Source organism: Papio anubis, chromosome 18 (genome assembly GCF_008728515.1).
Source record: "Papio anubis isolate 15944 chromosome 18, Panubis1.0, whole genome shotgun sequence".
Classification (NCBI taxonomy): domain Eukaryota; kingdom Metazoa; phylum Chordata; class Mammalia; order Primates; family Cercopithecidae; genus Papio; species Papio anubis.
This window is the reverse complement of record NC_044993.1, coordinates 12,124,562-12,147,062: the sequence shown is the minus strand read 5'-3', so window position 1 is coordinate 12,147,062 and position 22,501 is coordinate 12,124,562. Positions and strand designations below refer to the sequence as shown.

General features: G+C 44.2%; 1 protein-coding gene across 1 annotated transcript in view; it reads left to right on the top strand.

Moving 5' to 3' along the window:
- The window catches only part of VAT1L (vesicle amine transport 1 like), a 189,783-nt gene that overhangs the window by 70,561 nt on the left and 96,721 nt on the right, over window positions 1–22,501 (top strand). Inside the window, exons 4-6 of the mRNA XM_003917210.4 lie at window positions 1,935–2,077; window positions 15,657–15,760; window positions 18,039–18,094. Of these exons, the coding sequence (XP_003917259.2) occupies window positions 1,935–2,077; window positions 15,657–15,760; window positions 18,039–18,094 (303 nt within the window). The remainder of the gene's footprint in view (window positions 1–1,934; window positions 2,078–15,656; window positions 15,761–18,038; window positions 18,095–22,501) is intronic.

Sequence of the window (22,501 nt, the reverse complement as noted above, 5' to 3'; positions counted from 1 at the left end):
GCCCAGATTCCTGGCTTTAGCACTGGGGAATGGTGCAGTCCATCCACTGAAGCAGGGAACACAGTAAGAGGAATGTTACCCGTTAAATTGCATCCCACCCCCACCACTCCAAATTCTTATGTTGAAGCCCTAACCCCCAGCACCTCAGAACGTCACTTTATTTGGAGATAGGGTCTTTACAAAGGCAAATAAGTTACATTGAGGTCATTGGAGTGGGCCCTTATCCAATATGGCCGGTGTCCTTATGAGAAGGGGAAATTCAGACACAGAGCGTCATAGAGGGAAGATGGAGTGGAGAGACACAGGGAGAAGAGGCACAGGGAAGATAGAGAGGAGAGATGCAGGGAGAAGAGGCACATCTACAAGCCGAGAAGAAAGCCCTGGAATAGATCTTTCGCTCACAGCCCTCAGAAGGAGCCAACCCTGCCAATACCTTGATTTTAGACTTTGTGCCTCCAGAACTGTGAGAAAAGGAATTTCTGATGTTTAAGCCACTGGGTCTGTAGAACTTTGTTACAGCAGCACTAGGAAACTGACTCATCCATTCAGAGATGGGCACGAGTTAGGTTTGGATCCGTTGAGTGTGATGTGTTGCTTATGGGAGAGCCAGGTGCAGACAAATGCCAAAACGATAGAGATGCAAGTCCAGGACTCAGTGGGCAGCTTGGGACTGGAGATTTACACATGCCAGTCACTTTGGACACCCTGGCATCCATAGCACAGTGCAAGCAGTACAGAATAGAAATCTGAAAAATAGTTGAATGAATGTACGTCCTCTTTACCTAAGGACAGAGGGCAGAAGGGAATACAGGGATACTGGAACTAATTGTAATTTCCTGTCCTAGTACTAAGAAGTTTATCATAGCAAGCCCTGTCCATATGGAGCTGTAACTGTGACATCTCTGAGGCCAGCAAATTTTAGAGAATTGCTGCATTGGTTGCTGATATTTACACTCCCTAGAAAACATAGTCCTCTCTTTGTTTTATAAAATCTAGAAGGCAGGAGAATTAAACAAGTATCAATGCTATTCTTTGGACAGAAAACTATAGCCTGTCCAGAGTCTCAGGTTCATGCCCATATTCTGAAATGTTGACCTCCAAGGGAATGTGCCAGCAACATGTCTACTTTAGGTAGGAACTTTAGAGCCTGCTTAGCTTAAAATGTCAAAATAAGTAGACGGCATAACACAATGGAAAATGGCAATAACTGGAAACCAGGACACCGTACTTTGAATCACAGATATGCCTCTGAAAAAATGGGTAACCTTAACCTTTCTGAATGTCTTTTCCTTTGTCTATAGAGCAGTCATGGGGAGAGGGTAATTGGATGATCTTCCAACTCTGACATTCTACGATTTTCTCAACGTTTCCTTTAATTGCAATGGGTGATAAGATAACATTTCCATAAATTGACCTGCCAACCTGATTTAGTCCGCCAGCATGAAGACAGGAAAATAAGATGATAGGCAGAAATTAACATCGCAGATGACTCTGGTAGAATAGTATTCCTTCTTAAAATGGCAGATGGAACACCAGAAATAGACAACACTTGGTTTTAGAGGCTGAGGTTTGGGAGGCTGAGGAGGGTGGATTGCCTGAGCTCAGGAGTTTGAGACCAGCCTGGGCAACACGGTGAAACCCCATCTCTAAGAAAAATACAAAAAATTAGCTGGGTGTGGCAGCATGTGCCTGTAGTCCCAGCTACTTGGGAGGCTGAGGCAGGAGAATGGCTAGAACCCGGGAGGCAGAGGCTGCAGTGAGCTGAGATCACACCATTGCACACTCCATTCCAGCCTGAGTGACAGAGTGAGACTCCATTGCTTTAAAAAAAAAAATCAATAGTGCAAATGGAGAAATCCTGCTCTACACCCAGCAAGATTGGCTATGCACTGGTGGCTCCTATGTGTGACATAGCTATTGTCTTTTCCTTCCAGGGTCAAGCTGTGGCTCAGCTGTGTTCCACTGTCCCCAGTGTGACTGTCTTTGGAACAGCCTCTACTTTCAAGCATGAAGCAATCAAAGACTCTGTGACCCACCTCTTTGACAGAAATGCAGACTATGTGCAAGAAGTTAAAAGGTAAGATGTTTGCTTTTGAAAAAGCACTAGGCTGGCCCTTGCTGTGCTCTCAAAGAGCAGTAGCACTTATTTAAAGGAGGGATCATCATAATAATAATAATAGTAATATATAACAAACATATATTGGGAGCTTAGTATTATTAGCTCTGAGCCAAATACTTCAAATGCATTAGTTCATTTAATCCCCTTTACCCCATTATCACCAAGGAACGAATCGGCTAAGTAACTTGCAAAGCTAATGTATTAAAGTTACGCTAGCTCCTATTTGACCATCTTAATGCATAGAAGTTTATTTCTCATTCATTCACATGACAGCTTAAGGTGGATATTTGGTAGATGATCTTCTGTAAGAGCATTCAGAGACCTAGGCTCTTTTCATCTTATGGTTCCCCTATTGTCTTGGGTCTTAAGGTCCTTAGCTTCTAGCCAACAGATGGGCAGAGAGCACCAAAGGGTCATGAAGAGGAGGTTTTTTGGGTCAGTCCCAGAAAGAACACACACCCTTCTCATAGTCTAGCACTACTGCTCAGGTCATTGGCTACGCCTTACTGAAAGCAAATTGAGAAACCTTGTCATTGTGTGCACCCAGAAAGGCCTGGCACTGGCAGTAAAGGGTGGAGCCTGGAGTCAAGTCAGGCATTTCAACTTTGGAGCCCGTGATTTTCCTGTACAGATAGTACCTCTCTGAAAAGTGAAGCATGAGCCAGAATTACCCATAGGAAGAAAGGGGCAGGGAGGGGGCTGCTGCTCTGGGAAAGGAAAGTCTTGTGCATGCATACTGAGGAACTCAAGAGCCTCAGAGGCGGGGACAACTACAAGAAGGCTTGCTGGGGTGCAAGTCCAGGGATGTCTTGTTATCTCATCTAATTATAGGTATTGGCACAGGGACATCTTGCGGGAAAGGGAAGGAGGGGCATGAGGTGAGGCTGAGCAAGGAGACAGGTATCATGCACATAAAGACCATGTACACCAATCTAGCAAATGTGGACTCCAACCTTGGTGTGACCAAGAGCCACTGATGAACTGAAGTGGAGCTATGATTGACTTGAGTTTTGAACAATCACTGGTGGTGCCGAGGGGATAGATGGGAGGAGGGAGGCTGGGACTGCAAGATCATGTGCTGGTTGTTGCAGTCACCTGGGGGAATGGTGGTTTATAACCTGTGATTCTGAAGTTATTGATCATGACCACATGTGTGTCAACACAGAGAATCAGATGGAGACCCAGCTGCCATCATGGTTTCAGATGATTTTGTGTGTCTCACTCTGGCTGTTGCTCTGGGCTCCAGGCTTGTTCTCAGGGTCCATGCCACTCACAGCTCCTGAGAGGATTCAGATTTGGGCCAGAGCCATTGTTTCGGCATTCTCATTTTCCAACACAAAATTGCTACATACAAAGGTATTACGTAGTCCAGATAGAATCATAATAAAGAAACAAGGCTGGGCACAGTGGCTCATGCCTATAATCCCAGCACTTTGGGAGGTCAAGGAGGGCAGATCACTTGAGCCCAGGAGTTTGAGACCAGCCTGGCCAACACGGTGAAGCCCCATCTCTACCTGCACCCCCCTCCAAAAATACAAAACTTAGCTGAGCATGGTGATGCATGCCTGTAGTCTCAAGCTACTCAGAAGGCTGAGGTGGGTGGATTGCTTGATCCTGGGGGTAGAGGTTGCAGTGAGCTATCATGCCACTGCACTCCAGCATGGGTGACAGACAGCAAAAGCCTGTCTGAAAAAGGAAACAATTTTCTTCAAATCACAGATTAAGCTGGGAAAACTGAAGGACAAGTGGATGGGAGAGCTAGTTATTTGAGGTGATAGTTTTAGAACAGATTTGGTGAAACTTGGGAAGTTTCTTAAAAGGGGGGGGGGTTCTGATGGTCTGAGTTTTCAGATTTATTTTTAAATTTTGAATGCAGAGCATTGCATATAATTTAAGGTTGTCCCAATAGTTCCAGCAGGATGTGAAAGGAAAGCTTAAAGCTATATATTAGAAGTTGACCCTCTGTTTCTCAGATGTCTAGAGGCTGCAGACTAATTCTGAGGACATCCATTTGCCCAGTTCCATAGCTCTCAGGTAGGTTTTTTTTCTTTTGAGACAGAGCCTTGCTGTGTCGCCCAAGCTGGAGTGCAGTGGTGCAGTCTCCGCTCACTGCAAGCTCTGCCTCCCGGGTTCACACCATTCTCCTGCCTCAGCCTCCCGAATAGCTGGGACTACAGGCGCCCGCCACCATGCCTGGCTAATTTTTTGTATTTTTAGCAGGATGGGGTTTCACTGTGTTAGCCAGGATGGTCTCGATCTCCTGACCTCGTGATCCGCCCGCCTCCAAAGTGCTGGGATTACAGGCGTGAGCCACCACGCCCGGTCAGTTCTTCCTATCTTTTTTTTTTTTGAGACGGAGTCTCGCTGTGTCACCCAGGCTGGAGTGCAGTGGCGCGATCTCGGCTCACAGTTCTTCCTATCTTTAACTCAAGTCTCTTAAGCTGTCGTCTGGAAAATGAACTATCATTGTCCCTTCAGTCATTTTTTCTTTGACTTCCTTACGTGATATTTTTGCAAGCATTCTTTCATGTATGCATGCATACAATTGCTTAATACATCTGTGCTTTATGTCTGTGATGGCCTGGAGACTGTGCCAGGGCCAGAGATCCAGCAATACCACCTTGAGAGTCACTGTCTTTGTGGAATGTAGTCTTAATGGAAGGAGAGGGGACAAAAAATAAAACCATAAAGAGAAATAACTGATTCACATTTTCGACATGTGCTCTGGTAGTGAAATGCAAGATGCTCGCGAATACTTACTGATGAAGAAATCAGAAACACTGTCAATCATAGAGTGGGATTTTGGCTGAGAGTTGAGGGGTGAGAAGTTGGCCAAAGGAAGAGCATTTCTAACTAGCAGGGATGCCATGGGCTAGGGTCCCACATCGGGAAAAGCTTGCTGAACTTATGAACCTGAAAGGAGGCCAGTGCAGCTGGCAGGATGTGGGGAGTGGGAAGAGAAGGGAGATGGCATCTCTTCTGAAAAACTAATAGCCCGTAACCAGGGAACTCCTGCCTGCCCCATTTCCTCCACATCCTTCCCATCCTCTCATCTTCCCACTGTCCTAGATCTACTCTCTTAGCCCCCAAATCACTGGTGTCTGCTAATGTCAGAGGAACAGAAGGCATTTGAGACCCACCTCACCCTCACCTTCCTTCAAAGGTGACTTCCCACAGTTCATTGTGTTTTTAAATAGAGACCTTGGGATTACACTCAGACTGCCCAGGAAGTTACAAATATGTTTACATGACCCTCCATCCCAGCAAACCTACACTCAGGAAATAAGAAGAGCAAAGCTACAGGTACAAGGCTGCCTGTTACAGAGCCAAACACTGCTTCTGCTTCATTGTAAGTGCTCAGCACATGTTGACAGAGTGAATTACAGCATTGTCTGCAATAGTGAAAATTCAGAACCAGCCTCCACAATCAACAGAAGGGAAACAGTTCAGTCGATTATGCTACACCCACATACTTGAGTATTGTGCAGTCCCTTAAAAAATGATAATTATGAAGATAGCCACAAAATGAAAAAGATGCCCATGGTAGCACATTGAGTGAAAAAAGCAGAATGCCAAATTCCGTCTACTCTGTGATCACAGCTTTGTACAAATTCTCGGTGCATGTAGACCTAAAATGAAAGGAAAGGGAAAATATCCAACTGCCAACATGCAATAGGAGTGGAATGCAGAGTGATTTCTCTTTATTTTTTGATCACAGATATTGTTACACTATTATGTGTACAATGAAGCAGAAAAAAATAAAAAGATAAAATTTCTGGAGATGAAAACTCTTTTATAAGCAGGTGAATCGGGAAGCCTCCTTTGAACACATTCTCAGCCTGGAGGCAGGTGTTGTAAAGGGAATAGGAAAAAAAACATATTTATGATACAGACCTAACCTTTACATCAGTTACTTTCTCTCTCTTTAGGAGGACAGAGATGATTATGAGTGAAACCAAGCCAAAGTGTTAGAAACCTTGAGTTGTGTGTACCTAACTAGCAAGGGCTTTAGAAATAAGGAAAAGAGAAAGATCAGAGAGAGCATGTCAAGATGGACAGCCCCTCAGGTGCACTTGAAGGTTGCGATCGATTTCAGTAGGTGGAGGGAAGCGTGAGAGAATCCACACAAGGGAATCTCGGACAGAACAGGGCAGATAATAATAGCCACGCTTTGTTGATCTCCTGCCGTCCTGCTACGAGTTCAATTAGACCATTTTATGTGCACTTGAGACAACCCTGCAAGGTGAACATTCCTCATTTTACACATAAGGAAATTGAGAGGTAGGACTAGATTTGGCCTTGGAGATGGGTGATTCTATCAGCTTTCTATTCTGCAAAATTCCTCTTGGTTTACAAGAGGACTCAAGGCAACTTTTGGGTGTGAAGGATATGTTCATTACATGGATGGTGGTGAGGGTTTCACAGGTGTGAACATATTTCATCTCTCATCAAATTATACACTTTAAATATGTACAGTTTATTGTATGTCAATTATATCTCAAAGCTATTGAGAAAACCTGCCTTTAAAAAAAAAATTAAACAACATTTTAAAACTTTGTTGGGTAGAAATGGGTATACAGTATTATTTCAGACCATTTGTTCATTCATTCATCCATTCATTCATGTAGAGATGCTTCTCGATTTACAATGGAGTTACATCCCTGTAAACCCATCAGAAGCTTACAATATCATGAGTCAAAAATATATTTAAGGCCGGGCTTAAGTGGCTCATGCCTGTAAATCCAGGACTTTAGGGAGGCCGAGGCAGGAAGATCACTTGAGGTCAGCAGTTCAAGACCAGCCTGGCCAACATGGTGAAACCCCGTCTCTACTAAAAATACAAAACTTAGCCGGGTGTGGTGGTGCATGCCTGTAATCCCAGCTACTCAGGTGACTGAGGCAGGAGAATTGCTTGAACCCAGGAGGTGGAGGCTGCAGTGAGCCAAGATTATGCCACTGCACTCCAGCCTGGGCGACAGAGAGAGACTATCTTAATAGAAAAAAAAAAAAAAAAAAGAAAGAAAGAAAGAAAAGAAAACCCACAATACACAACATTTTAAAACTTCATTGGGTGGGAAATGGGTACACATTATTATTTCAGACCTTTTGTTTTTTCATTTATTCCTGTACAGATGCTTCTCAACTTACAATGGCGTTACATCCTTGTAAACTCATCATAAGTTTAAAATATATCATGAGTCAAAAATGTATTTAATACACCTAACCTACTGAATATCATAGCTTAGCTTAGTCTACCCTAAATTTACATTAGCCTACAGTTGGGCAAAATAATCTAACACAAAGCCTATTTCACAATAAAGTGTTGAAAACCTCGAGTTGTGTGCAGTCAGGTATACACAACTCAGGGTTCTTAATGCTTGCGAAATACTGTACTGAAAGTGAGAAACTGAACAGTTGTATGGGTACATCACAAAGTTGAAAAAATATTAAGTGAGGCCATTGTAAATGGAGGACCATCTATATTAGCGATGCCTACAAACAGACTATGAAAATACAGTGGTGAGCAAAACAAGCAAATCCCCCTGATCGTCTTGATGGGGTTGACAGCTGATAGGGAAGTACAGAGCAGTGTGGGGGCACAGGTGAGCAATGCCTAAATGGAAGCCTGAAGAACACGTGGGAGCTCTCTTTGGGGTCTTACACATTTTATGAAGTAAACACTGTGCTTATTTTTCAGAGGGAGGCAAGGCAAGCCTGGTTAAGTAAATGTCACACAAATAGGTGTGACGGGACTCAGTCCCGGGTGGCTGTAGTTCCAGAGTTTGTGATCTTTCTAGCACCCACTCTTACTCTCACAAAGGAAGTGAGGGCGGCTTGCTCCTCAGCCAGGGAGCTGAGGTTTTGTGAGGTGTTCAGATGGTAGGATGGGGTTAGATCAGAGCTTCCAACCTCAGCACTGTGGACATTTGGGTCAGGCTCATTCTGCTGTCGGGGGGGCACCGCCTTGTGCATTGTAGATGTTGAGCAGCATCCCTGGTCTCTACCCATTAGATGCCAGTAGCACCCCCCTGCCCTTCAAGTCATGAAAATATGAAACGTCTCCAGACCCTAGTGGAGAACTGGGCTAGATTGATGAGGCTCTTGAAAGCTCTTAAATGGAGTAAACATTACATTATGTCAGAAATGTAGAGTTCCTTGCAGATTTGAAGCACTTAAGCACTGTTTTGAAAGGCGAATCCACAAAAAAAAACTGATCTGGCTGCCATGTACAGGATGAGTAAGAGAAGAGATCTCCAAAATCAGGAGAATGAGTAGCAGAAAGGGGAAGGGAGAGGCAGTGCCTATAATGATTTTGAAGGAGAACAAGACAGAATGACTGTGACTAGGGAAAATACTGCAAGATGAGACCAAGACTTGTTTTCCTTTTTGTTGTTATTAGACAATGAGCAATGGAAGCTTGACTTCCTTTAGACAAGATAAATATAGTGTGAAAGTGAGAACTCCAGGGGGCCTGCACAACAGGCCTGGGAAAGTGGGACTGGAGCTCCAGTGAGTACAAAGCCCCTCCCTTAGGCTGGGTGTGGTAGTTCACGCCTATAATCCCAGCACTTTAAGAAGCCAAGGCTGGAGGATCACTTGGGGCCAGGAGTTTGAGACGAACCTGGGCGACATAATGAGACTTCCATCTCTAAAAAACAATTAGTTGGGTATAGTGGTATACATCTGTAGTCCCAGCTACTTGGGAGGCTGAGACAGGAGGATCTCTTGAGCCTAGGAGTTTGAGGCTGCAGTGAGCTATGATCATGCCACTGCACTGCAGCCTGGGCAACAGAACAAGACCCAGTCTCAATGATTTAAAAAAACAACCACCCACTTCGAGCATTTTCCAAATGACTGATGTGAGCTGGCTCTGGAAGTTAGGGAACGGAAATAAAGCACAATCTCTAGCCAAAGGAGCACAAAGCCCTCAGAGGAAAGATTCAAACTCCTGATCGAGAGGGAGCAGCTAATTGTTCAAATGACTTGAATCTTGCAGATTCCAGTCATAGGTGAAGCCAAGGGGTATAAGCTCAGAAAAGGCAGAGAACAGACCGAACTCCTGCATTTCTAGCATGATGCCTGGCACGTAATAGGAGCTTATTTTAAAACTGGTGGAAATTAATAAGAGTCTAATCACCTGGAGAGAATAGGGACAAAGGGATCTAGAAGGGATTCCTGGAGGTAGTATTGCTAAGTACATATGGGAACTACTAATAGTAAACACTTACCAAGAAGCCTACCACACATCAGTACTGGGCTTGGTGCCCTGTGAGAAACCTGTCACGTGCTGGCTGCTGTGCTTGGCACTCTGTGAGAAGCCTATGGTGGAGTAGGCGTTGTGTCCAGTCCTCTATTAGAAGCCTATTGTGTACCAGGCACCGTGCTTGGCACCCTGTACAAAGCCTACTAAGTGCCAGGCACTAGGACATAGTCTCATCCTGTGATGGTTAAAGCTGTGGCACAGATGAGTTCTGAGAAAAAGGGATTCAGAAAGAGAAAAATGAGTGGAGAGCCAAAGACCCAGCTGGACAGCAACGTCACCATAGAGGAGAATTCGTTTCTTGGCAAGGTCAAAGGGTTTCTCTCTCAGCACTGGCTCTGTTGGAACCTACCGCCACTCAAGAGAAATTCTTCCCTGATCTGTGTGATCAAGAAGGAAAGAGGCAGCATTCACCATCCAGAGGCCGGGGCTGGGGACACAGGAAGGACAGACATGAAGGTCTTGGATCAGCAACTCTGAAATATCTTGTGCTGAATTTGGCTCATATAATCCCCGAGCTGGGGCTATTTGTGTTTGCTTTTTAAATCCGCAGAGATTTATGGCAGCAGGAAAAAGCACACAAAGGAATTGCTGCATTTGGCCTTCTGCCCTGCCTTCCTTGCTTTCATGTAATAATTATACATATGCAGGCAGTGGTGAACACCCCCAGAAACCAGAGTCGGGGGGCACAGAAATGATGAGGATGGTCCTTGTTCCTCTGATGAGCCTTCCAGCTCCATTTGTGATTTTCATGATTATTTCATTAAAAGGGCTACTGCAGTGCTTTTCAGTGTGGGTGTTAACTGAGACAGGGCTAGTCCCAAGGTTGCTTATGGGACCAGGAACATTCTAAATAGATCCAACTGACTCCGGTTCAGTACAATCCTTTTATCGGATTTGTCATGACTCAACAGAGATGGAACGCTTTTCAATTTTGAAATTCTTACCCGAAGGTACATTTCTACCCTTGAAAGGAGCAATAGCTGCTGGAATGGTTTGACAGAAAGAGCAAAAGCATCCTCACGCTCAGGTCCTGAGAATGATATCTGCCTCTGCCCAACTTCTCCCCCTCAGAATCCAATTTCTCTCCCTCCTCCCACCCTCCACCCGGCCACTGACCTTCAAAAGGATGCAATGATGGCAGGAAGGAGGGGATTTGTGGTTCTGTTGACCCCCAGACATGCACATGATTCAACTGTAGAAATACTGAGAGAGAAGTGTGGAAGGGGGCAGGTGGCCTGAATGTGAAGGAGACCCACAAGTGTCTCCTTCTAGTGTTAAGCCCAAGGAAGCACCCCCCAGCTTTGCTCATCCCTGCCAGGTACCTGCATGGCATAGAAGTGACAGTGGTGGTCGCCTCGGGGTTGGCTACTACTTACCCTACGAAACCCTACTTCGCCTTTGATGCCCTTGTCTGGTTTCTAGATGTGATGGAACAAACTAAGGTCTTCCCACTCTATGCAGTGGGCCCTGGGGCGAGTCACCTGACCTCACTGAGTCTCATTTTCCTTGTCCATCAAATGGGGATAATGATGGCCCCAGAGTCAGAGGATCAGCATGAGGCATAAATGTAGCCTGGGCCACAGAGCAAGACCCAGTCTCAATGATGAAACACTTAGGAAGTTCTTAGCATTCTACTTGCGACATAGTAAGCGCTCAAGAGTGTGGCACACTCTCTTCGGAAGGTCAAGAGCATCAAGCCTCAACTCTAGTAATTTCTGGGCTGGTGTCTCCACCCACCCTGAAGGTTGAGTTGGAGAGGTTTTGCATACTCTTTCTTTTCATGCCCTTTTCCCAACCAAAAGACTTGAAGTTGGGGCATTTTGAAAAATGGTAATCAGTCAAAGCTACCATGGACCCAGAGCTTACCATGAGCTGGGCTCTGTGCTCCATTTGCATCAATTCATTCAAGCTTCATAAAGAAAACATAGGTGTTATCACCATCATCTCCTTACACAGTTGGGGAAACTGAGGCACAGAGAGGCTAAGTAACTCACCTAAGGTCATACAGCATGTAAGTAGCAGAACTGAATGCTTAACACTAATATAAAATGTATATTCCTAAGCCCAGTGCTGTGTTGCCCTTGAGCCACCCCTCTCCCCTGCCTACCCACCTCCATGTTAGCTGTTGGTTGTGATAGCCAGTCTTAGGGTCCTTCTAGAAGGAGCCAGTGGCCGGGCCTCCTCATTGCCATGGTTAGTGTCCCAAAGCCTTCTCACTGTCCTAGGTCAAGCTGTGATACTATTCTCCGAGAAGTGCCTTCCCTTTGTCACCTGGCCAATTTCTGCTCTGAAAACAGACCCGGGGAGAAGAGAGGGAGACAGGAGCACAATTACCCGGCCCATAATGCAAGGTGAAGACCTGACCACCAACCTGAAGCCCACCAACCAAGAGTCCTTGTGGTTCAACTCCCACCTGCCTCTCCAGCCCAACCTCAAAGCAATCGGCCCTTTGTTTTCATACTCCAGCCACACTGGCTGCTTCCCAGTCTTCCTCCCACCATAGGGCTATGCACATCCTGTTCCCTCTGGTTCCCTCTGCTGCCAACCCTCAACAGAGGGTCATCTTCCAATGCTCATAAGTTGCTCTATTGGAGCAGTGATCACTCTGTGTTTGATCCATTTATAGATGTCTCCTCTTGTAGCCCATGAGCTCCTGGATGGTCATGGCAAACTTCTGCCTTCTCTGTGTATTCCCAACTCAGCATGCACAGTGCCTAGCATGCAGTAAACACTCAGAAAATGGTTATCCAGTGGCTGGAAATTAAGGGTAAATTTGTGGGACTCTGAACTTGGGTCTCTCCTATAAACTCTGGGGGACAACCAGCTTGAAAAGAGAAATTTTTTGGTCTAGATGTTTGATCCAGGCCAAACTTTGATCAAATATAATCAGACTCTGAATGCATGTGTATTTATCTCAAGACAAAATTTAAGCCTGAATTCTTCAAAGACTAAATTAAATTGCCTGCTTCTCAGAGCTGCTTGCTAAAGTGATGCTTCCATACTCAACACTGGCTTGAACATTTATTAAAGTCTTAAACTCAGAGTGGTGAAAAGGCCATCATCTTTGGAGTTAAACTAGGCGTAGAATTGAATTCCAGCTGTGCTAGTTACGTAAGCCTGGGCAAGATTGCTGCATCTGTAAGCCTTGATTTCACTTTTTAAAAAGTGGAGTTAAAATGCCTGCCTCATAGACTTTTTGTGAGGGTTAATTACGAAATAGCTGTTATATAGGAGGGTTCTGAAATGTGAGTTTCCTTTCCAAGGAAGTGCACATATAGAGACACAGAATAGCAGTCTTAAACTGTTTTCTTCATCGTGTTTCATTCATTCGGTTACCCAGTCATTGAAACACTTGTGCATTCCTCTGGTCAATCACTATTTCTTGAGAAGCAACACTATATCCAGCAGGAAGAGAAGGGCTACAGATACTATAAGCAGCACAGACATGCTCCATGGGGCTTAAATTTTGGTGGAAAAGAAAGTCAATAAATAAATAATTATAACCTATGGTACGTGCTAAAAAGTATCTCCAGTGTAGACACTAAAGTATTAAGGAAACTAAAATGGAGATACATTTCAGGTGGAGTGATTAGTTACAGCTCCTCTGGGAGGATATGTGAGTGAGATCTGAAGGATGAGGAGCCAGCTCTAAGGAGAGCAGAGGAAAGGCAGTCCAGGCAGCGATGACAGCACGTGCAAAGGCCCTGAGGTCAGAAAGTTCTAGGGACAATCAAAAGGCCAAATGCCTTGAGCTGTGGGTGGGAGGTGAAGATGGGGAAGTGCACAGGAGTTTATAGTACACTGCTGGCTATGGACATGCCCTGCTTTTCTGCAGAACCAGAGTCCAGCAGACAGAGCAACAGGTCAAGGTGGGGCTAATACAAGGAGATATGACTGGCAGTTCATGGGAGAGAATGTGGTCCGCCAAGTAGAATGCAGATATGAGGAGCATCAGGGGATGAAAATTCAAGGCTGGGCAGACCCATCAGGGGTATAGCAGGAGGTATGCATGGCCTAATATTGGTGAGGCTGCTTCTGACCTCAGGTGGGCGTCCTGCTGGCAAGGGGAGAGGTCTTGGGGAAATGCAGTTCACTGGGATGACTTGATAGCTCAGGAGGGCTGGCTGGTAAAAACATAGCAGGATCCCACTCCCACAAGAGTGAGCAAACGTGGCAGAAAACAGATCCTGGCAGAAGTGAGGGAGATAGGAGCACAATTACCCAGCCCATAATGCAAGGTGAAGACCTGACCACCAACCTGAAGCCCAGCAACCAAGAGTCCGTGTGGTTCAACTCGGGCCTGCCTCTCAAGCCCAACCTCAAAGCAAGCACCCCTTTGTTTTCATACTCCAACCACACTGGCGACTTCCCAGTCTTCCTCGACCACAGGGCCTTTGCACGTGCTGTTCCCTCTACCTAGGACACTATTCCCTTCACTCTTTACGACTTAACTCCTTCCCTTCCCCAGGGATGCCTCTCTAATAGCTCTGATTGGGAAAATTCTCAATTTACACAATTCATGCCCTTAGTGGCATGAGACCACATTTCAACTTAACATTTATTTGCGTAACTATTGTTGAATATGTGCCTTTTATACGCTCCAAAAAGAGGAGAAAGCAATACACTACATCCTCCCGTGCCTAGTGCGGTGCCCACTGCTGGATATTTACAGAACAAATTAGTTAATTTGTAAAACAAACAAACTAACAAACAAAACAAGAAGTGCCAGTTTGGCTCCTTCGTAACTGGCTTAGATGGATAATTCTCAGAGTGTGGAGCTGGAATTAGCAGCAGCCGCAGCACCTGGAAACAAACATTAGAAATGCAAACCCCCATCACAGGCCTACAGAATCGGAGAAGAAGGGGAGGATTGCAATCTTCGTTTTAATAAACCCTGCGGGTTATTACAGTGCACACTTCGGTTTGAGATCCACTGTCCTAATTCCTTTGTTTTGAACTTTCAGGTGAGACTTAAGAGGACACCCCTGTGCAGATAAGAGCTCTATTAGGCAGGAAGCTAAGCTGATCATTTTGGACGCACCTTGGTAGTGGGCTGGATTGTGGACATGACATGAGGGCTTTTGAAGGGCACAGTCACATAAAGACTCAGCTGCATGGGGAAGCTGACTTAGTCTCCGCACCCAGGAGATGTGCGTGCAGTTTCCTAGTTAATGACACTGTGGACACAAGACCCAGCTGTTGACACACACTGCAATGCCTAAATTTTGCTAGGGTGAACTTGGGGGTAGAAAAATTGAGATATTTGCCAAGATAAGTTAATCCTGCAAACTTGCAAACACAAGGAATGCCATTCTTGTCCGAACAGAGCAGGGATCTGCAAGAATAGGATCTCTGTGGGCATGAATATCTTCCCCACAATCTCCAGAGCCTTCGTGTTCTGTAGGCTCCTCCTGTATATCTTCTAACAGTGGGAGCCCAGTAAAAGTTGCTTACATGCATTATTGAGTGAGTGAGTGAATCAATGAATGTATAAATAAATAGAAGAAGAGATCAACAAATGCTTTGTCTAATGCAGTACAAACGTGGCTTATTTCGACTCCACAGCCTCCTATTGCTGGAGGAAGTTCATCTCTATTTAACCCTCTTCCTCTTAGCATTAGTTTTAGGTTAGACCTGGACATTGGAGGAAGAGAAGAAGCTTGCAAGTTAGATTAACATGCTTTATTTTTTCACTGTAAAAGGAAGTTAGGAGGTAGGAAGGCCAGTCCCTGCTGGAGAAGCAGTCCCACGAAGACAGGGAGCATACTGGTTTGGTTCACTCTACCTCCAGCACCTTGAACAGAGCCAGCAACTAATCCTTGCTCTGCACATAGCAGTTGCTAACTGGAGGTACCGAATGACTGTTCTGTGGCAAGCCTGAGCCTCCTTTTTTGTCACCTCATTTCATTCTTACCACAAAGAAACATACCAGCTCCACGTTACAAAGGAGAAAGCCAAAGCTAGAGAATTTGAGTAAAGGAGCTAAATACAAACTCAGACCCACTGACCCCAAGTTCATTCCTCCAGCCCAGGCTGGTTCCCAGCGCCAGCTACCAGCCGGATTCTTAGCTGCCTCCAGTTTTGTGACATTTTTATCATTGGATCCGGGAAGATAAATCCACCTCTTGGGCTCCTGCCCTATTTGTTGCTACTCCTGGAACTCTCAGGGTTCCTTAATCTGGGAGTCAAACAGTATGACACAGGAAAGGAAAGGGATTGGCGGTCTAGCTCCTGACAGGTCACAGAATTTTGCTTTGCCTTCTCACCGTTTAGAATCTCTGCTGAAGGCGTGGACATCGTTTTGGATTGCCTCTGTGGGGACAACACTGGAAAAGGTCTCAGTCTTCTCAAACCCTTGGGAACCTACATTTTATACGGTGAGTGCAAAACAGCATCAGGGACATGGTCGGCAATAGGTAACTCTGCACGTGCGCCTGCAAAGGCTCTGAAAAGTGAATTGTGCAGATACATTGGGATAGTGGGATGGGGGTGTTTCATTTTTTTAATGTCTCCTATAATGTTTCTACTGCTGTGAATTCTTTTCAGTTGTAAAATAACATGTGCCTACTGTCCTAGGTCCTATTATTTCAAATGGGATAAAGCAAGACCAAGCCAATGTGGTCACTGATATGAGTAGAACCATTACGGGGCATCACTTGTAGAAGGTAGCACAGGTGGAAAATAGGAAGGTCTTCAAAGGAAGTTCAGAAATAAAGAAGGCATGAAGGACCCACAGTAGGATGAGGAAGAGTGGCTAGGACATGCGGGTTTTAAGGGAGGATCTTCACTATTCGAGAAGTTGCGAAGTACACACTCTTCTTCCCCTAAACTACTCCTGAGCATCCCACTCAAGACAGAAGCTCTGGATAGATGGAGCTCATGTCCGTTTCCATCTCTTTCTACATTCACTTCTATGCTCTTAGGAGTGGAAGAGATGTGTGAAAAACGACCGGGAGAAGATTTTCTCCAGCAAAATGAGGCTCCAAGGCCTCCTTTCTCTCTTCTTTTTCTTCTCTTCTGTCACAGGCATGCAAACTAATTTAAACATTAGTCTCCACAAACTAAAGTAGGAGTATTTGAAGCTAAATGGCATATTCTGACACTAAACAATATTGGATTTATCCAGCGTTTGAGATTCTTGGTACCTTCGTCCCCTGTTGGTACAATAGAAGAGTCTTAATTCTGGGTAACTCAGAAAAAAACACTAATTCCCTGCTATTACCTGTAGAGCTTATAAAATAAATATTTCAGGGGTATAAATATGCAAGCATCTTTTTGTCATCTTCAGATCATTGTAACAGAAAGAAAGCCGAGCTCACCAGAGGCAGGTAAACATCCCATTGCTGGAGTGTTCCAGTAATTTCAATCATGGCCATGTATTTCCTTTGAAGTGGATGTGTAGCTTATTATTATCAATGAGAGTCACTGCACATTGCAAGGATATCGGATATGACTAACACGTAAGTCAAATGCAGATGGATGATGTAGTCATCCTTACTTATCACTTACCAATAATTCTATTTGTGCCCCAGTTTCATGATGTCATTTTGGTGAAATTCAACTTGATTATTCAATTTGAGTAGTTCACAATTATCGAATTCATTACATTGATCACTTGGTCACTAATTGATCGAAGTCTAGTACTGTGATGCCCTGTGGTACTCACCCCACAAAAACAGAAGCAATGGTTCGCTATTAGGTTGGTGCAAGGATAATTGCGGTCTTTGGCATTAAAAGTCATGACAAAAACCATAATTACTTATGCACCAACCTAGTAACTGGCTACTAGTTTACCCAGGCTAAATAGTTTAAAATACACATGATTATGTTATTAAATAACTCCTCTCTGAGAAGAACTTACTCCCAAATCTTTGGAGACAAGGCAGGAAAGTCGTTGAAAAAGCACCTGTATGGTACTTGAATGTTCCCCATACTGTTAAGAGCTCTCTCATTCTCCCCTGCCCTCAAACCTTGTAAAGGATCTTTTCTCTCCACATGAGAATCTTAGGGAATCTTTCCCAACTCCACCTCCCATCTGCCCTCTGAATATTGCTTGTCCAATTGGCAAAACTGTTTCTCATACCACTTGTCTCAGACCTCTTTGGAGCTGACACATGGGTCACACCATTTTCCTGGTCCCTGGGCCTCTTTTCATTCTCATCTGCAAGCTTCTATACCCATTTTTTCCAATCCATCTATAGTCTAACTCTGCTCCACATCTCCCACCAGTTAGGTACCCAGCCCAGGTCAGAGCCCCAAGCTCCTCATTTGCTAGGGAATCAAATTCAGAATCACAAAAAAGGTTCACTAAGGAGCTCCCTTCTCAGTCTCAAAGAACAGACCTGAAGAGACATTTCGGCAACTCATATTTTATTCAAATGTTGGCCTACATCATATTTTTGCTACATGCCCAATTTTTCAAAGTAATGAAACGGTCACCATAAGAAATGTCACTTTCTCTTTGATTAGGGACACTTAGCTAAAATAGTCAACTTGATGCCTCATTCTCATTCCCCTCACTTTGCCAAGGCTTAATTAAATTTGTTTTCAAGATTTTGCCAGTTCCGGACCAAACAATTGCCATTTTTTTCATGCATAACAAGAGATGTCAATTTTCATTAGCAATTGCTTAATGAGGGAATCTTTCATTTTCAGGCTCATCCAACATGGTAACTGGAGAGACCAAGAGCTTCTTCAGCTTTGCAAAATCAGTAAGTATCCAGGCACATCTGACGTACTGTTGTGGTATGTTGATTCACGTGTTGTGAGCTTTTTGGTTTTTTTTTTTTTTTTTGAGACGGAGTCCCATTCTGTTGCCAGACTGGAGTACAATGGCATGATCTCGGCTCACTGCAACCTCCGACTGATTCAAGCAATTCTCCTGCCTCAGCCTCCCTAGTAGCTGAGATTACAGGCATGCACCACCACGCCCAGCTAATTTTTGTATTTTTAGTAGAGGTGGGGTTTCACCATGTTGACCAGGATGGTCTCAATGTGTCCTCGTGATCCGCCTACCTCGGCCTCCCAAAGTGCTGGGATTACAGACAGGAGCCACCACACCCAGCTGTGAGCTCTTCTATCATAAGGCATTGACTTAATCTTGTCTTTCATGTTCATCACTCATTTCCAATAAAGCCTGCACTCCTGCCCTGCTCCCTGCAAATGGACAGGACCAGAATTTAGACTACTTTTGTCTAAATGAAACAGAAACGTGGGAGTGTCAGTGAAACTCAAGAAAGCTTCAACTTTCAGTCAAAATTGCTTAAGTGTTGGTGTCTTTAATCATTGGTCAAAAATGAACTTAACATTAGCGCATTTTCTTTGCTCCATAGAGAGGCCAGCCTTTCACTTGGCCACTTTCTGACTAGGTCTCTGGGGTACTGGAGATCTGTGTCCCCATCCTCTTGAACTAGAGATAGAAATGAGGACCCTATGACCTTAACAAGATTCTGGGGTGACTTGTACACTTGGGCAAGCTCATGAACCACTCTCTTGGGTGATCATGCTTTAAATATGGTGGTTAGTTTGTCAGCCATTGCGAAGCAATATCCCTGGGCATTCACCTCACTATGAATTGACTCCGATCTATCTTCCTATCTGGAGCTATATTTGCTAGAATTATACTAATGTGGGCTTGAACCTTTTTGAGACAGAGTCTAGCTCTCTGCACCCAGGTTGGAGTGTAGTGGCGTGATCTTGGCTCACTGCAACCTCCGCCTCCTGAACTCTAGCAACCCTCCTGTTTCAGCCTCCCAAGTAGCTGGGATTACAGGTGCCTGCCACTACACCCGGCTAATTTATTTATTATTTTGGTGGAGACAAGGTTTCACCCTGTTACCCAGGCTGGTTTCGAATTCCTGGGTTCAAGAAATCAGCTTGCCTCATCCTCCTAAAGTGTTGGGATTATAGGCGCGATCCATTGCACCCGGCCAAACTTAATTTTTAAAATATCATTTCGGCCAGGCGTAGTGGCTCACGCCTGTAATCCCAGCACTTTGGAAGCCTGAGGTGGGCGGATCACGAGGTCAGGAGATCAAGACCATCCTGGCTAACACGGTGAAACCCCGTCTCTACTAAAAATACAAAAAAAATTAGCCGGGCATGGTGGCGGACACCTGTAGCCCCAGCTACTTGGGAGGCTGAGGCAGGAGAATGGCGTGAACCTGGGAGGCAGAGCTTGCCATGAGCTGAGATTGTGCCACTGCACTCCAGCCTGGGTGACAGAGCGAGACTCCATCTAAAAATGAAGTTAAATTAAATTAAATTAATTTAAAATAAAATATCATTTCAGCACTCCTTTCCCAGTCCAAATTCCTTCTCTTCTTTGAAATGAACCACCAGTACCCCAGCACCAGCCAGTATTCCTTATTTTTTTCTTTGCACGTTCCAAGGTATTTTTTTAAAATAATTTCAACTTTTTAGATTCAGGAGGTACACGTGCAGGTTTTTTGCCCGGGTATATTGTATGATGCTGAAGTTTGAGGTACATATGATCCTCTCATTCAGATAGTGAGCATAGTACCCAATAGTTAGTTTTTCAACCCCTGTCCCCCTCCCAGTCCCCTTTAGTAGTCCACAGTGTTAATTGTTCCCGTATTTATGTCCGTGAGTACCCAATGTTTAGCTCCCACTTATAAGAGAGAACATGCAGTATTTGGTTTTATGTTTCTACATTAATTTCATTAGGAAAATGGCCTCCAGCTGCATCCATGTTGCTGCAAAGACATGATTCCATTCTTTTTTATGGCTGCATAGTATTCCATGGTGTATGTCTCACGTTTTCTTTATTCAGTCCACCATTGATGGGCACCTAGGTTGATTCCATGTGTTTGCTATTGTGAATAGAATGGCGATGAATATACAGGTGCATGTGTCCTTTTGATAGAACGATTTACTTTCTTTTGGATATATACCCAGTAGTGGGACTGCTGGGTCAAATGGCAGAAACTTTCATTTTTACCCCTTCCCAACAGGGGATTGCTACTTTTCACAAGGGTTTGTTTTAGCCCCCTCTACTTTTGGACTTCTATGTGCCAGTGCAGCATCGATTGATCCACTCACTTGACAAGCATTTTCTGAGCACCTGCTGTTTTTGGTATTGTGCCAAGCACCAGGCTATCACAGTAAAGAAGATAGGTGCACTTTGGGTCTTTTTGGTTCTTATATACTAATGAGGGAGACGAACCCAAAATAAGCAAGATGTGTTAATAACATGATTATAAATGGCTACTAAACCTCTGAAGGGGATAAAAATTGAGTGCTAAAATAGAAAATAGCAGGGTGGATGGAGGCAATTAAAACAAAGTGGTCAGGGAAAAGTATGGTAAGGAGTTTGGAATTCATTCTAAGTGTGGCACTATGGGTATTCATATGCTCTCAAAGTGCCAACATTGGCTGCCAGAAACTTCAGCTCCAAACATTCTGGAATGGATAATAACTCCCTGCACTTGTGAGATTCGAATCAAAGGTCCTCTCTATGCGTTTGGGCTTTAAAATATAGGTCAAGGATCATCCTGACTACAGAACCTACAGGAGGAGTAAGAATGGAGTATAATGAAGGATGCTGTCTGGAGTGTGTCCCCTGAAGACAGGCTTTGTGCCATGCACAGCTGCTGTGTTGCTGTGACTGTAATTAACATGATGTTGACAGACTGCTGTGGGTAACCACACTGGTCCCAAATTACATACAATTGTAAGAAGTGTTTTCCCTTTCTCCCCTAAATGCACAATCCCAGCACACACTGTTAATGAAATAATTGCAGTGTGCCCATGCTCAACGAAGGCATTCATAAATGCACAGCCAGGATGGAGATGGAGATTCCTCTGCCCAAAGCAGGGGTTCCTATTACCAGAACGCTTTGTACCTGGAGGTCAAGAATGAGGATGTTTTCTTTCAGAGGCCTGCTCAAACACTAAGGGTCATTTGGAAGAAAACTGAAGAGAGGGCCTACCAAGAGGTGGAACTTTGCTCTGAAAAGTTCTAGAAAAAAAAATTTTGCATGTATTCAAGAGAGGCTTAGAAATTGAAGGTCGACGGGAATTATACAGGAATTTCCCACTCAGCTATCTTAATGATGTTGCGTCTTAAAATTGCTGCAGAGTTTATGCCTCACTATTTGCCAAACATGCCATTTTCTTTCACACCATAACGATGATGATACTCATAGAGGAAGTTAACATTTACAGAGCAATCTGACTCCATATTTGGAGCTCTTATTCACTAAACCAAAAACATCTTGTTCAAATTAAGATAAGAAAAATGGCGTGTGTTTATAGAGCACCTCGTATGTGGCAGACACGATGCTAAGCACTTCATATGCATTAACACATTTACTCCTCATAACCACCCCGTGGGGATCAGTGAGGAAACTGAGCACAGAGAAGTTAAGAGATTTGCCTAAAGTCACACAGCTCATGAGTGACAAAGCTGAGATTCAAAACTAGGCATTCAGCTCTATAACCTTCTTAACCACAACTGTGCAGCAAGTGTACATTTGCAGCAAGCATTCATTCCACAAACATTCACTGAGGCATTGCAGATACACTGTGAGGCAAGTTATTATTTTTCTATATTTGCTGTATTTCCCAAGTTGGTTTGTTTTCAACGAGGGTCCTAAAAATCACTGTCCCGTGGAATAGTATTTTGGATGTAAGGAATACTTTAAGTTATTTGGTGGTTTGCAAACCATGTGCCTCACCACACTATCTGTGCCACGAACCCTTGCCAGGTAAGACCATCAAAATTGGAACCTAAGAAACCTAAGGTCAAATGTGTGGCTCTTCTTGGTCCCCCAGCCCTCTCCAAACGTGCTTTTGTAAATAATTTTTTATATGAACCTCATCATTGTTTTCACCCTATCTTTTCCATGCTTATTCTCCTAATGACATAAGCTTCCCAATTTAAAAAAATAAAAAATTTCACTTTAGTCAGTCTCCTTAATTCTTTTTGGAAAGAGGATATAAATGAACTCAATGATAACATAAATACTATCAATGTTTCTAAATGCCCATCACATTCCTCTTTGCATCCTGTATTGAAATGATATTGAACATCTTATCTCCTAGAATCCCCCAGAAACTGGACATTTGGATTTCTAACCTATAACCAGCACCAAAGG